The sequence below is a fragment of the Balaenoptera musculus genome, chromosome 9 (genome assembly GCF_009873245.2).
Source record: "Balaenoptera musculus isolate JJ_BM4_2016_0621 chromosome 9, mBalMus1.pri.v3, whole genome shotgun sequence".
Lineage (NCBI taxonomy): Eukaryota > Metazoa > Chordata > Mammalia > Artiodactyla > Balaenopteridae > Balaenoptera > Balaenoptera musculus.
The window spans coordinates 16,343,309-16,360,036 of record NC_045793.1 but is presented as its reverse complement, the minus strand read 5'-3'; the positions used below and the strand labels follow the sequence as shown (position 1 = coordinate 16,360,036).

The 16,728-nt window shown below is 43.1% G+C and overlaps 1 protein-coding gene across 5 annotated transcripts in view; it reads right to left on the bottom strand.

Annotated features, from left to right (window-relative positions):
• The window catches only part of DGKI (diacylglycerol kinase iota), a 447,458-nt gene extending 437,139 nt beyond the window's left edge, over positions 1 to 10,319 (bottom strand). For all 5 annotated transcript variants that reach the window (XR_005021317.1, XM_036864403.1, XM_036864404.1 and 2 more), the window contains exon 1: positions 9,027 to 10,319. Coding sequence is in view for 4 of the 5 variants with exons in the window: in XM_036864403.1 (XP_036720298.1) it covers positions 9,027 to 9,430 (404 nt within the window). In the remaining variant the exon portion in view is untranslated. The remainder of the gene's footprint in view (positions 1 to 9,026) is intronic.
• Positions 10,320 to 16,728: the final 6,409 nt, after the last annotated feature.

The window sequence follows — 16,728 nt, the reverse complement described above, 5'->3', positions numbered from 1 at the left end:
TCCATACAGATTGTGAAATTTTTTGTTCTAGTTCTGTGAAAAATGTCATTGGTAGTTTGATAGGGATTGCACTGAATCTGTAGATTGCTTTGGGTAGTATAGTCATTTTCACAATGCTGATTCTTCCAATCCAAGAACATGGTATATCCCTCCATCTGTTTGTATCATCTTTAATTTCTTTCATCAGTGTCTTATAGTTTTCTGCATACAGGTCTTTTGTCTCCTTAGGTAGGTTTATTTCTAGGTATTTTATTCTTTTTGTTGCGATGGAAAATGTGAGTGTTTCCTTAATTTCTCTTTCAGATTTTTCATCATTAGTGCATAGGAATGCAAGAGATTTCTGTGCATTAATTTTGTATCCTGCTACTTTACCAAATTCACTGATTAGCTGTAGTAGTTTTCTGGTAGCATCTTTAGGAATCTCTATGTATAGTATCATGTCACCTGCAAACAGCAACAGTTTTACTTCTTCTTTTCTGATTTGGATTCCTTTTATTTCTTTTTCTTCTCTGATTGCCGTGGCTAAAACTTCCAAAACTATGTTGAATAATAGTGGTGAGAATGGGCAACCTTGTCTTTTTCCTGATCTTAGAGGAATTGGTTTCAATTTTTCAACATTGAGAATGATGTTGCCTGTGGGTTTGTCATATATGGCCTTTATTATGTTGAGGTAGGTTCCCTATATGCCTCCTTTCTGGAGAGTTTTTATGATAAATGTGTGTTGAATTTTGTCAAAAGCTTTTTCTGCATCTACTGAGATCATCACATGGTTTTTCTCCTTCAGTTGGTTAATATGGTGTATCACATTGATTGATTTGCATATATTAAAGAATCCTTGCATTCCTGGGATAAACCCCACTTGATCATGGTGTATGATCCTTTTAAAGTGCTGTGGGATTCTGTTTGCTAGTATTTTGTTGAGGATTTTTGCATCTATGTTCATCAGTGATATTGGCCTATAGTTTTCTTTTTTTGTGACATCTTTGTCTGATTTTGGTATCAGGGTGATGGTGGCCTTGTAGAATGAGTTTGGGAGTGTTCCTCCCTCTACTATATTTTGGAAGAGTTTGAGAGGATGGGTGTTAGCTCTGCTCTAAATGTTTGATAGAATTCACCTGTGAAGCCATCTGGTCTTAGGCTTTTGTTTCTTGGAAGATTTTTAATCACAGTTTCAATTTCAGTGCTTGTGACTGGTCTGTTTATATTTTCTGTTTCTTCCTGTTCAGTCTTGGAAGGTTGTGCTTTTCTAAGAATTTGTCCATTTCTTCCAGGTTGTCCATTTTATTGGCATATAGTTGCTTACAGTAATCCCTCCAGATCCTTCGTATTTCTGCAGTGGCAGGTGTTACTTCTCCTTTGTCATTTCTAATTCTGTTGATTTGAGTCTTCTCCCTTTTTTTCTTGATGAGTCTGGCTAATGGTTTATCAATTTTGTTTATCTTCTCAAAGAACCAGCTTTTCGTTTTATTGATCTTTGCTATTGTTTCCTTCATTTCTTTTTCATTTATTTGTGATCTGATCTTTATGATTTCTTTCTTTCTGCTAACTGAGGGGGTTTTGTTGTTCTTCTTCTTCTTTCACTAATTGCTTTAGGTGTAAGGTTAGGTTATTTATTTGAGATTTTTCTTGCTTCTTGAGGTAGGATTGTATTCCTATAAACTTCCCTCTTAGAAGTGCTTTTGTTGCATCCCATAGGTTTTTGGTCATTGTGTTTTCAATGTCATTTGTTTCTAGGTATTTTTTGATTTCCTCTTTGATTTCATCAGTGATCTCTTGGTTATTTAGTAGTGTATTGTTTAGCCTCTATGTATTTGTATTTTTTACATTTTTTTGTCCTGTAAGTGATACCTAGTCTCATAGCGTTGTGGTCGGAAAAGATACTTGATACGATTTCAATTTCTTAAATTTACCAAGGCTTCATTTGTGACCCAAGATATGGTCTATCCTGGAGAATGTTCCAAGAGCACTTGAGAAGAAAGTGTATTGTGTTGTTTTTGGATGGAATGTCCCTATAAATATCAATTAAGTCCATCTTGTCTAATGTGTCATTTAAAGCTTATATTTCCTTACTTACTTTCATTTTGGATGATCTGTCCATTGGTAAAAGTGGGGTGTTAAAGTCCCCTACTATTATTGTGTTACTGTTGATTTCCCCTTTTATGGCTGTTAGCATTTGCCTTATGTATTGAGGTGCTCCTATGTTGGGTGCATAAATATTTACAATTGATATATCTCCTTCTTGGATTGATCCCTTGATCATTATTTAGTGTCCTTCTTTGTCTCTTGTAATAGTCTTTATTTTAAAGTCTATTTTGTCTGATATGAGAATTGCTACTCCAGCTTTCTTCTGATTTCCATTTGCATGGAATATCTTTTTCCATCCCCTCACTTTCAGTCTGTATGTGTCTCTAGGTCTGAAGTGCGTCTCTTGTAGACAGCCTATGTATGGGTCTTGTTTTTGTATCCATTCAGCCAATCTATGTATTTTGGTTGGAGCATTTAATCCATTTACATTTAAGGTAGTTATCGATACGTATGTTCCTATTACCATTTTCTTAATTGTTTTGGGTTTGTTTTGGTAGGTCTTTTCCTTCTCTTGTATTTTCTGCCTAGAGAAGTTCCTTTAGCATTTGCTATAAAGCTGGTTTGGTGGTGTTGAATTCTCTTAACTTTTGCTTGTCTGTAAAGGTTTTAATTTCTCTATCAAATCTGAATGAGATCCTTGCTGGGTAGAGTAATCTTGGTTGTAGGTTTTTCCCTTTCATCATTTTAAATATGTCCTGTCACTCCCTTCTGGCTTGCAGAGTTTCTGCTGAAAGATCAGCTGTTAACCTTATGGGGGTTCCCTTGTATGTTATTTGTTGCTTTTCCCTTGCTGCTTTTAATATTTTTTCTTTGTATTTAATTTTGATAGTTTGATTAATATGTGTCTTGGCATGTTTCTCCTTGGATTTATCCTGTATAGGACTCTCTGCACTTCCTGGACTTGACTGACTATTTCCTTTCCCACGTTAGGGAAGTTTTCAACTATAATCTCTTCAAATATTTTCTCAGACCCTTCCTTTTTCTCTTCTTCTGCGACCCTTATAATTCGAATGTTGGTACATTTAATGTTGTCCCAGAGGTCTCTGAGACTGTCCTCAAGTCTTTTCATTCTTTATTCTTTATTCTGCTCTGCAGTAGTTATTTCCACTCTTTTGTCTTCCAGGTCACTTATCCGTTCTTCTGCCATTGATTCTTTCTAGAGTATTTTTAATTTCATTTATTGTGTTGTTCACCATTGTTTGTTTGCTCTTTAGTTCTTCTAGGTCCTTGTTAAACATTTCTTGTATTTTCTCCATTCTATTTCCAAGATTTTGGATCATCTTTACTATCATTACTCTGAATTCTTTTTCAGGTAGACTGCCTATTATTTCCTCTTCATTTGTTAGGTCTGGTGGGTTTTTGCCTTGCTCCTTCATCTGCTGCATATTTCTTTGTCTTCTCATTTTGTTTAACTTACTTTGTTTGGGGTCTCCTTTTCACAGGCTGCAGATTCGTAGTTCCCATTGTTTTTGGTGTCTGACCCCAGTGGGTGAGGTTGGTTCAGTGGCTTGTGTAGGCTTCCTGGTGGAGGGGACTGGTGCCTGTGTTCTGGTGGGTGGGGCTGGATCTTGTCTTTCTGGTGGACAGTGCCACATCCGGTGGTGTGTTTTGGGGTGTCTGTGAACTTAGTATGATTTTAGGCAGCCTCTCTGCTAATGGGTGGGGTTGTGTTCCTGTCTTGCTAGTTGTTTGGCATGAGGTGTCCAGCACTGGAGCTTGCTGGCCATTGGCTGGAGCTGGGTGTTAGTGTTGAGACAGAGCTCTCTGGGAGAGCCCTCACCGACTGATATTATGTGGGGCCAGGAGGTCTCTGGTGGTCCAATGTCCTGAACTCAGCTCTCCCACCTCAGAGGCTCAGGCCTGACACCCAGCTGGAGCACCAAGACCCTATCAGCCACATGGCCAGGTATGTGGGGATTTTCTTGCCTTTTGGGAAGTCTGAGGTCTTCTGCCAATGTTCAGTAGCTGTTCTGTTAGGAGCTGTTCCACATGTAGATGTATTTTTGATGTATTTGTGGGTAGGAAGGTGATCTCTACGTCTTACTCCTCCGCCATCTTGAAGGTCCCCCTGCAATAGGAGACTCCACTGAAGATGCCAACCTCCGCAAGAGCTAGAGGTGCAGAGGCATTTTTTTCAGAGGGTTTGCAGCTTGCTTTTTTTTTTCTTTTCCTTTGTGCTTTGTCTAGTTTCACTTGTTCACAAGGTGCTTCATGCAGAGGCCTCACACCCAGCACTTCAGATCAGAGTGCCTAGTAAAAAATGGCTGCGCTGACACCTCCAAAAGCCAAATTTTTAAAAATCTCCTTTCCCCAGCTCAGTGTGAAGGAAGGTCTTCTCCAGGCACGTGCCACCAAGAAGGCAGGGCTCCCTTTCCACCTTGCTCCCCATCCAGGGATATGGTTTCACCCAGGGAGGGGCTGGCCACCAGCACTTCTCATCTCCAGCCCACAGTTCTGTCTTCCAGAAGCACTATTCCAGGCAGGCTTGGACAAGAGAACCTGTCTTCTTTCCTCAACTCAACTCCCATTCATAGAGAGGAAGCTCTAGTCCAGGGGCAGTAGGTGGAGAATCTAGAACCAAGGTTTTTATCTGATCCTGAAGTCTCTAAATATCAAACAAATGTGTAAAGAGCAGACAAAAAATTTTTAAAATAAAATAAAAGTATTTACAAAGGAGGATGCTTCATACTGATATTCAGGAAAAGGAAACTTCCCCCCATACAATATTGATTCCCATGCAAGGAAGAACAATGTCCATGCTCTCCTACTTGGCTTTCAACATTCCAATAGTCTTTCCTAAAAATCACAATCTTGTGTTGCAGGATAATACTCAAAACGGAAATACTTTGTTCTTATCAACCTGTAAAGAATGATAGACCCTTTTTTACCTTGCAGCATAATCTAAGAAGTTAAAAGCTCCTTGCTGCTACTTTTATCTCATACCAAAAACTCCCTTTCAGAAAGGTCTGTTATTATCATCCTGGTTTATAAGTAGAGAAACTGAAGCACAGGCATTACTATCTCATGAGTAATGGTAACTGTCCAGTCCTCCTTACAAACAAAACCACACTTCAACATTTATTCTGTGCTGCTCAAAGAGGTACGGACAGGCCAGCTCTTCACTGGATCTAGGTTCACCTACACAACTCCTGTGTAGTTTTTATTAAAAGGCGTATAAAATTCTAACCTGGGTATCTTCACAGAGATGGCAGGTGTCATGTAGGTGGTTTTGTTCTCAGAAGCAAAACCAATATATTTTCTGGTGATCATGAATTTATATTCATTTCTGTCTCAGAAAGAGTAGAGGAGTTACTTTAAATTATATGGCCAAAGGGACACGGTCCAAAGAATAAAGTATACAAGAGATAATAAATAATGACCTGTGATATATTACGGAAGAGGTAAAAGAAGAGCTTACGCTGCACACACACATGCAAACACAGACACCCAAGGGAAGAGTTCGAGCCAGAAGTGAATGGTTAGGGAAGCATGATGGGGTGTAAAAAGAATGTCATTTAGAGTCAGATCTGGGTTTAAAGCTGCCTCTTACCCAAGCTCTAAGCCTCAGGTTCATTTGTTTATAAAATGGAAATAACCATAATCGCATCATAAAACTGTCATTGAACAGTAAATAAGATATAACATAGAAGAATACTTAGCGCAGTGCCTGTACACAGAAGACAACGGACATCAGCTACCTTCTCCTTCCCCTCCTCTGCATGTTTCTAAATGATTTTTTTTTAATTTTACTGACTTAAGTGGGAATTCTTACAGTGGTTAAAAAAAACCAGTTCCTGCACATTACATAGTCATCGGCACATATGTATCTGTTGCAGCACCATAATTTGCAAAGAAAAAGGAAGTAGTAATTTTAAGAGAAAAGTACCAGCTCACTTGCACTGCCTTCTGAAACCTTCAGCTTTACAATCTACCGAGACTATTTGCTCTAGGGGAGCAGAATCTGAAATAAAGGAAGAATTCTCATGAGAAAAATGGTTCCCCCAAAAAGAAAGAGAAGGTAATGAGGGGAAATCGAGGGGTATATAAAGGAGTTTATTTTACTTAACAAAGTAAAAGTCGAGCAAAATGAATAATCTGCCTCCAGAAATGGTTATTTAAAGGTTTTCTGTAAAGGGCTCTGGTTCCTAAAAAGACAGGAGTCATTGCATATGCCCACCCACTCCTCATTTATTTTTAAACCCTAGCTTATATGTTCCTTAGCAACAGAAGGAGCAGATGAGACCCCCACACACACACGCACACGCACACCATCTCCCCCAGCCCCCTTCTTCTCTCCTGTCAAGTGTCATTCCGCAAATACCCATGTTCTTCAAAAGATTTTTTTGACCACCTGCAGATCTCTTCTTCCCCACCTCAAATGATCCTCCTTACACAGCAGCCATACTTCACATCCTAACTCAACCCCTTCACTTAGATTCCGTTCTGTGAGGTCTTCTTGACCCCTCTCCATCAACTTCCACCAGTCGCCGTCCTCAGGTGCCCCCCAGAAGTGAGGGGATGTGGTCCTCGCTGAGAAGCCAACGCCCAGCTCCAGCCAAAGCTGCTCTTTTCTTACAGACCATTCATTAACCCACCAGCGAAATGGCCAGGCCCAACTACATCTGAGTCCAACATAAATGGCTGCCCTGGTGAATAGGTAGGCCATTCACCGTGACTCTAAAAAAATCATCATCATCATCATCAAAATGGAGACACTCTCCAGGGTACCCAGGACAAACACGTGCCAGAGGAAATACCTACCTTCTGCTGTCTTTCCTCTGACTTTGGGACTGCCTGGCCTTGTTTGGCTGGGCATGGCTTATGAATTCAAAGATCAATTGTTCAGCCTTTGGAAAAAAAGGGCAGAGCAGCTATCCTCAGATATGAGTGTGCTTATGCATTGCCTGAGGAGCTTGCTAAAAACTCCCACCCACAGAGAGCTTGATTTTGTAAGTGTGGGGTGGTGGGCATTTTTAACCAGCCACCTGAGGCGATGCTGTGGCAGGAGCCTTCCTGAACTGGGGACTGTGAAGCTTTATTTGGAAGGAAATGATGTCCACAAAGTGGGATCCACCTCTGTGGATTGTAAGGCAGATGCGGTGTTATCCTTCTGCTAGAAAAACACCGTGTCTGGGTCGATGTCTATGTTTGCGTGTGCACACCCTTACACATGCATGAGTGAGCATGCAACCCAGAAGGCCATGGCCTCACAGAGTACTCATTTCCAAGAGAAAGGCTCAGGGAACGACCCCTGCCAAGAAGCAAGCTGAGATGATTTCCCTTGCAAACTCTGGCTTTGTAGCCCTACCCAGTGAGGAGTCACGATGATGAATACCAACGACACAGGAACGATTCTGGGCCCAGGAGCCCAGACCCACAATGTGCTCTGCATTATCAACCGTCCCCTCCAACTCGCAGCTCCTAAATTAGGCTGAATGTAGCCCCTGGTCCCCTAAGGGCCAGACAGGCCATCATAGCTAAGAAGTAGAACTGCCTGTGTCCTAGCATACCTCCCTAGAGCTACCTCACTCTCCACCACGTGTCTATTTTTAGAAACCAGAAATATAAAGAGAAAGATCCATTTTGTCCTGATCTACATGAGTAACTAAAAGAGCAAGTCAGGTGGGAAACTCCCTCAATGCACAGTGAACAAACTGCACGTGGGGGATGAGGGAGTAACACCTCCCCAGGAAGGCCGTTTCGGAGTCGTCAGGAGCCAACACTGAGACACAGAGCACATGCCCTAGTGACCGGGGCCTGCAGTCCAGGCAATGCCAGTGGGGATCCCGGTGATTCACACACATGCTCCCAGAAATACAACACACACCCTCACAAACCCACGCACCTCTGTCATCTGCTTTTGCTTACATAACACCACATGGTGTGACAGGCTTAAAACTTTATAAGCATTTCTGGAAAGGACTGCTAACTTAAAATGAGGAGGGTCACAAGGATGCTTTTACTGACCCCTTTCCAAGAAATACTCCAAAGCCAAGGAAGTGCACATCTTTGTAATTCTATGCTTGTTTATCACCTCAACTTTCAAAATTAACAAGCAGTAAGGGTCTCCAAAACTCTCCAAATCTATCAATATCTTTATTCTTGCCTGAAGGTGGGGGGCAGGGGGGAGGAGAGAACCTACTGGATCCTCATTTCTCATTCGTGAATCCTGACACAATTGGGGGTAGTCTTTTGGCATCATTCGGAGGCCATTTATCCCACACTGTCCTTGTCTTGTAAATACACCCATCCTAGGGCCAAGCACGGCCCCATTCTCTCCCCCACCCCTTGCTTGCCAGCAGGCTTCCCAAGTCGTCCTTCTGAGCACACCCAGGAGAGAGGGAGAGACCACGTGTACGTGTGACCCTCCGGAACCAGTTGTGTATCTACAGACACAGATTCACAACGACTCTTCCTTAATGGGATATTTCAATGCAGGTCCAACTTCCATAAGGATTTCTCTTCAGGATAGAACGCTGTTCTTTTCTGCCTGTCCGTGATCTCAAGTATCAAGTTAGTGCCAAAGTGCACCCAGTAAAACCGGCAAGGTAGGGGGAGTGGTTGAAGATGACCCCGGCGTAGGGACAACTTTGAGGACTTCTCTCAAGAAAACCTGGCATATGTGTGTGTGCACCCCGCTTCCCCCCCCCAACACACATTTTTACTGTTGTTGTTCTGACCTCAGGGACCCAGTCCTCTCTCCAGTTCCGGGGGGGAAACCTGGCGCACGTAGCTTCCCTCCAGCCCAGAAGGCTGGGATGAGAAGTGAACACACAGCCCAGAACGGGGAGGGAGAAGGAGAGAGAGAGGGAGGGAGGCAGAGAGAGAGAAAAAGGGCGCCAGGTGCCCCCAAGTCCGAGGAAGCGCCTTTCGAGTGCGCAGAGCGGGTCTCGCGCCCCGCGGCGGCACCTGCCTCCCGGCTGCCGGGCTCGCGTTCCTACCTGTACGAGACCTGCTTCCGGAAAGTTAAGTTCCGCAGCTTCTCCTCCAGCGCCTCGTCCTTCTCGTTCGGGCCGGCGGCCCCGGGCTCTTCCAGGGCAGCGGCCCCAGCCGCCGCCGCTTCCCCCGCGCCCCTCGGGTCCGCACCGCCCTCGGCGCCCAGGCAGCAGCTCCCGGCGCCGCTTCCGCTGCTGCTGCTGCCGCCCGTTGCCCCCTTCTCCTCTGCCGCCGAGGAGCTGGGGTTCATGGCGACCGCTCCGGCGGCCGCGGAGGGAGCCGAGGCGGCGCCGCTGCAGAAGTCGGACAGACGAACAGCGCTGACGGCAGCCGCCACCGCCGGAGGGCGAACAGGTCTGCGCGCCGCTCGCAGGGGCGGCAAATGGCAGCCCCTTCCCGCAGCATCCATCCGCGGCGGCCCCGCACCGGGGCATTGTGGGAAACTCCGTGCCTCCACTCCCCCTCCCCGACCAATCAGAGGCCACCTCCCTCCGCCTCCCCCTCCCTCCCCGCTGCAAACTCGCGCCCTCCCGCCCCCCTGGCCTTTTCCTAAATCGGGGGCACCGGCCAGGGCCGAACCGGAACTCTGCCCTGAGGTGTCGGGTCGCCGGAGAGGTGGGCAGAGGGCAGGGGATGAGGAGGCGCCGGGCTGGGGGCGCGGACACTGGCAGCAAGAGAGGAGAGCTCCGGAGGGAAATTCGGAGGACAGCGTGCCGCACCCCGGTTAAGACACGAGGAAGCGGACACCGGGAAGGGAGAGGTGCCCTGCCCAGGCAGCCGGCCCGGGAGCGGTAGCGCCCACCTTCGTGCCCGTCCCCTGATGCCTGATGTCCGGGGCGGCGTTCTCCCCACCGCCGCTGCCCGACCGTGCAGAGCCGGAGCCTGGCCGAAGCCTCCCGACCGTGGGGAACCTCGGGGGGAATGCAGCGGGCGCGTGGTCGGTGCGAACCGGGGGGAGAATTCGTAAATTAAACAGGATAAATTAAGGCATGAGGAGGAGGTCCAGTTTACGATGCAGGCGAAGCGCCTACCTCCTCTCTCGGGGCGAGGGCTGGGACCCTTTCATCCCTGAATCCCCCAGCCCAGAGCCTTCCTTACACACATAGAAAGATCTTCCTAAACAGCTGTTCATAGATTGAATCGGATCACAGGCCCCTCAGCGAAGCAGAAAGACTGAGAGAATCCAGGAGGCAAAGTGAGGACGTGAGCGCTGGGCGCTGCGGCGGCAGAGCGGAAAGGAAAGTAAGGGCCCGCTCGAGGAGGGGCTTCCAACCTCTGCGGACCCCACTGCCGACACAAAGCCAAGCTTGCCGTCTCTGCAGATTTAATTGTCCACCGCTCTCTTGTTTTTGTTTCTAAGGTTATTGAAAACTCTATGAGGTTTGAATGATGTGCAACAAAGTGTGTGAGACAGTTTTCCAAATTAGGAATTTTCACGCAAGAATCACTGCTGTCAACAAACACGAGAAAGATTTATACTGAAGGCTAAGTGTAGTAACCAAAATACATACGTATTCAATACATGGACAGGCAATGAGAGAACCAGACCAGGGAAGAATTTCAGGTCGGTGTTGCTGACCCCAAACAAGTTGCTTGATTCCCCGCCCCCCTTTATTTTCTCACGACTAGAAAGAATTAGGAGATTGAATAAGATACCTCAGATCTCTCTCAACTCCCTCATTCTGTAATTTGCTGCATGTGTACATTAGCATAAGCCAAGGGTCAGGGCATTTCCAGAGTGGAGTGAGGAAAGGTAATAATAATAAAAATAATTTAAAAAACAGCTAGTGGTTATTAAGCCCTGGTTTTTACGTGACAGATGTGCTAAGCACTTCACATGCCTATCTCTGTGCTTTTTACACTACCCCTCAAATGTATGGTCCCCGTTGCTCAGGCTTATGCAACTAGAAATTGGCAGAACCAGATATTACACCCAGGGAGCCTGATTATAGGTCTTTGCTTCCCACCCCCCAACCCCCCCCCCCACCCCCCATGCAGCGTGCTCCATTTTAAGAGGAGAATGGGCATATTAGGTGCTTCAACAGTCATGTTAAATGAGATCTGTGACTACCTAGTGTATCGTAACAACAAGGAAATGTCATCTTACCTGAATTACTAGACAGCTTCCTAACTCCTTCCTGCTAGACAACTCTCCATACGTCCTCCAATCAATTCTCTAGCTCAACCCCCCAGAGACCTCTGATATGTTTTCCTCTACCTAAAAGTATTCCAATTACATCATATTGTCGTTAGGGCAAAGTTCAATTAACCCCTTCACTGATTTTCAAGGCCACATTAGTGGGTGGTGTGCCAGCCCTGCCCACTTCCCCTCCACCCTTTCCTGAGAGTGCCGCTCTGAACTGGACGGTGTACCAGTCCCAGATGCTCTCTGCTCTCTCTGCTCCCATCTTTGCATGCATGGGTCCACTGCCTCCTTTTCTGAGCTCCTCCCATCCCTAATATTAGCCTAGCTAACTACATGGAAACAACCTAAATGTCCATCAACAGACGAATGGATCAAGAAGATGTGGTATATTTATACAACGGAATACTACTCAGCCATAAAAAAGAATGAAATACTGTAACGCCATTCGCAGGAACATGGATGCAACTAGAGATTATCATACGAAGTGAAGTAAGTCAGAAAGAGAAAGACAAATACCACATGATATCACTTATATGTGGAATCTAAAATACAACACAAAAGAACATATCTGCAAAACAGAAACAGACTCATAGACATAGAGATCAGACTTGTGGTTGCCAGGGGGAGGGAGATGGGGGAGGGAAGGACTGGGAGTGTGGGATTAGCAGATGCAAGCTATTATATATAGGATGGATAAGCAACAAGGTCCTACTGTATAGCGCAGAGAACTATATTCAATATCTTGTGATAAACCATAATGGAAAAAAATATTAAAAAAAGAATGTCTATACATGTATAACTGAGTCACTTTGCTGTACAGCAGAGATTGGTACAACATTGTAAATCAACTATACTTCAATAAAAAAATTAAATTAAAAATTAAAATAAATTCAATTTTAAACTATAATATGATGCCATTTTTTTAGAATAAACAATTTGAAAATAGATGTATTGGCTGAGGAGGCAGGAAAACCAACACTTTCTCAAATTGTTGGTAGAGTTTGGTATAGTCTCTGATGGGAAATTTGGAGCGATCCACCAATATTTGAAATGCCAACCTAATTGACCTAGCAATTATGCTTCTAGGAATCTGTTCTCTGATATCCTTGAAAGTGTACACTAAAAATTTAAGACTAAAAACAATGTAAATGTTTGTTAATATAGGACTAATTACTTAAATTATCATTCACCCAAATAATGGAATTCTCTGCAGTCATTAAGAGGAATAACGCAAACTGATAAGGTATTGATATAAAACAATCTCAAAAATATAACTAAAAAAAAAAACAGGGTTCAGAGTACTTAGTATGCTACCATTTACAGAAAAAGAGAGGATAGCTACAAATATAATATTTCAGGAAAGATACATAAGAAAACAGTGATAATCAGTCAGAGTTGAGTGGCCTTAGCTAGAATCTTGAGTTTTGCCTGATTAAATAAATATATACCAACAGGAGACAGAATGTCTTCCAGGCTAACAGGAAAGCCAGATGGACCAATCAGGCGTGTATTTGCATGTTTAAAGAGTGTATTAACACAGCCACTATGGAGAACAGTATGGAGGTTCCTTAAAAAACTACAAATAGAACTACCATACGACCCAGCAACCCCACTACTGGGCATATACCCTGAGAACACCATAATTCAAAAAGAGTCATGTACCAAAATGTTCATTGCAGCTCTATTTACAATAGCCAGGACATGGAAGCAACCTAAGTGTCCATCGACAGATGAATGGATAAAGAAGATGTCGCACATGTTTACAGTGGAATATTACTCAGCCATAAAAAGAAACAAAATTGAGTTATTTGTAGTGAGGTGGATGGACCTAGAATCTGTCATACAGAGTGAAGTAAGTCAGAAAGAGAAAAACAAATACCGTATGCTAACACATATATATGGAGCCTAAAAAAAAAAAGGTTATGAAGAACCTAGGGGCAGGACAGGAATAAAGATGCAGACGTAGAGAATGGACTTGAGGACACGGCGAGGGGGAAGGGTAAGCTGGGACAAAGTGAGAGAGTGGCATGGACTCATATATACTACCAAATGTAAAATAGATAGCTAGTGGGAAGCAGCTGCATAGCACAGGGAGATCAGCTTGGTGCTTTGTGACTACCTAGAGGGGTGGGATAGGGAGGGTGGGAGGGAGATGCAAGAGGGAGTAGATATGGGGATATATGCATATGTATAGCTGATTCACTTTGTTATAAAGCAGAAACTAACACACCATTGTAAAGCAATTATACTCCAATAAAGATGTTTAAAAAAAAAGAGTCTATCAACCAAAATGGACTGCTATACAAAGGAAAATAAGGTTAAAAAAAAAAAGATCACTGAACACGCACTGGATTTTAAGACAGAGAGAAAGAAAGAAACTTACACCATAGAAGCACAAATAGTTCCAGCATAAGACAAATGAATTCTTTTTGTGGGGTGGCCTTCTGAGAAGTTACTTAAAATATCAGTTATCCTTTCAGACAATTTATTTTCCTTCTTGTTTTTCAGTGGTCACTAAGCAACCTTGTAATTATTCATTCAACTTCTTAGTTACCTTGACTCTAAAAAGTGGAATCCTTGGGCATAGGTCAAAAGCACTCCAATCACAGGAAAATAAATTGACGTTCAGGTTTAAAAACGTATCATGTATGATTTTGGGGAACGTAAGTACATAAACAAGAAAATGAGCTTCTCTGGGTATACTGAAATATGCTGCTTCTCATCTCAGACCTCCCCTGGAAAAAATCTCCATCACTGGACCCAAAGCCCCACTAGTGGGTTCCTTACCTTATCTTTCTATTATTAATTACTGTTCATTCTAACATAGGTATCAGCGCAGTCTTACATACCAAACTTGAGTCTCCCAAATTCTAGGCCTGATCAAAACAGCCTCAAGCATGAAATTTTAAAGAAAGAAAAAAAAAATTTTTTTAGAGTTTACATTAGCCAGCAAGACAAGTAATAAAGAGAACATCATGTCTAACCTTTTTAAAATGTATGTAGTGATTAAGAATTTTCAGGAAATAATACAGAATCATTTTTTTTTTTTAGAAAGTAACACACATAAACCACACAAAACACACATATACCACATACACACACACACAAACACATACCATTTAGGGTCTAAGTTATTTAAAGACCAATCTAAGGTTAATAGAGCTTTGGAAAATATTGTCAGTAAAGGAAAAAAGGAAAGGAAGTTTCCAGGTTGGAGCTGACGTGTGTAAGCTTATTCCTGCCTACCACCTTTATACTTTCTACTTTTGCTGCCTGGAATGCTCTGCCTCAAAGATTCCCAAACTTTCTCAGTTTACAGAACACTTAGCATCGCAGTAATTATTTTTCCTGGAACCTCTAGACCAAAAGAAGAACCGAACATTTAGGTTTATTAGGTAGTTAAGTGCTAACGATTTAATAACCATTTATGCCTTAACAACATTCGTTGCTGTTTAAAAAAGTGATACATATAAATTGAAAGGAAAAAAATAATGTTTTATTTCATCCTTAAATAGCCCCAATTACTTACTAATGAGATAGTAATGGGCACGATACAACTTCTCAAACCTTGGAATCATAATAGGTACCACTTTGCTTTTTATCAGAGCAACCACTGAACCCCCAGCTCTGCCAAGATAATAATGTCAGTGAAAAAAATGTAACATGATCCAGTGTGGAAACTGTCAACTACCTATAGTAGTTTGCATGGTGTCTAACAGAGATTGAGTATCACTGTTTGCCCTGAAAATTTTAAATATCCTTCAATGCCCCTGTGAATTCACGGCAGAGACCTGAGCTCCTCCATGGAGTTCAGAAACCTTGGCTCTACCCCAATATTTTTACACGATGTTTGTTTTTGCATGGGTTCCCTAGAAAACACATTCTTAGGCAAAGCTTACAAGCCAAGGCTTTATGGAGAATTGTAGTCCCAGGACGTTATGAAGGGAAAAGAGAAGTAAGGCAGGAAAAGAGGGAAAATAAATTCAAGGTGGTGAGTATGAGATGCCTGCATCCTCACAAATAAACATACCTGGTTGCTTGGTCACCAGAACTTCATCCAGACAGAACTTACATCATCACTGTATCTGGGAACATTCTGTCTGCAGGAAGAAGGGGAATTTCTCTGCCAGTTTCTTCCTGTCTCCTGACTCCTGTTTCTCATTGGTTGAAGTTTGTCCCTTAGGGAATTGACTCACTCTCCCTTCCAGGTTATGTTCCTGGGGAACCCAGCATCCTGCCACACAGCCGGACTTCTTAGTCCTTTCTGGAAGTGATGGGAGGAAACTCTAAAAATAGAGACCCGTTGAGCCTGAGCATCAAGTTATTGAGCTTCCTGCCACTCCCTGAGTCCAGCCCTTCTTGGGGGAGGCTGAGACAGCTGGCAGAGGTAGGATATGAGGCAACGTCAATGTCAATGGTGGAGGCTCAATGTTAAGCAGAAAAGAAACAAGAGGTTGGGGGGACAGGAGGGGCCAATCATTCTGGAGACGTACATAAACTGGGTCCTGGACACTCTGCTTCTTCTCATCGTTCAGGTCTTACCTCTCATGTCACGTTTTCAAAGAAGCCTCCCTGACACTCCCTAAAATGCCCTTAGCCATAGCTGACACAAAACTGTGTGTTTTTTTCTTAAATTCATAGCACTTCCCACTGTCTAAATTGTACTGTCTATTTACTTCTTTGTTTTCTCCTCTTATTAGAACATGAGCTCTGTCTTAGCTAATGTCTTCAACAAAACTACGAGACATACAGTAGGTACATTAAAAATGTTTATTGAATGAATGAATAAATGTTGTCTAACATCCATGGGCCTAGAAAGAAAATCAGAGGGCAAGTCAGGAAGGTGCTGGGATTGTAAATTTACTAGGCAATAAGGAAAGGAGAGATCTGTACGAGGACTGTGTGTTAAAAAACCCAAGATTCTCAGGCTTACACCATTGCATACAAAATATGAAGCTGCCATACAAAATATGGATACCTGTTGAAATAGAATGGAGAACAATCTTTTAGGTTCTATTGATAGGAATTAATAGGAACTTATTAGCATGGGCAGTCTCTAAGCTAGATTTAAATTAAAATAGAGCTATTCTTTCTCCAGGATGAAAGGGGTCTTAAACTCATCCAATCCAGCCTTCCATCCACACACAGTACTCCCACAGCATCCCTTCACATGATCCTTTTCAGCCTTGAACAACTGAAGTTATGGGGAGTCACTACTTTCTAAGACAACTCAGTCATTTTCAGCAGGGTATGTCATTTTCAACAGGGTATGTCATAAATTTCTTCTCAGTTTTCGTTATTATTCCTTACTCTGTTTGTGCACCCAGAAGAAATAACATAATTTACAATGTTCTTGTACTTGAGCAGCTGGTTTGGGGGCCAAATTGAAGGAATTAACATTTATTTTCATTAAATTTCCCCTTGCTGTGTTCTGACCATCATTCACCCATCCAAGGGTCTTGGGGATCTGAAGTATGTCATTCATTGCATTCACAATCCCTCCTGATTCTCTATCAAGAGCAGATCTGATCTGCAATATACTGTGAAGTTGCCGATAAACT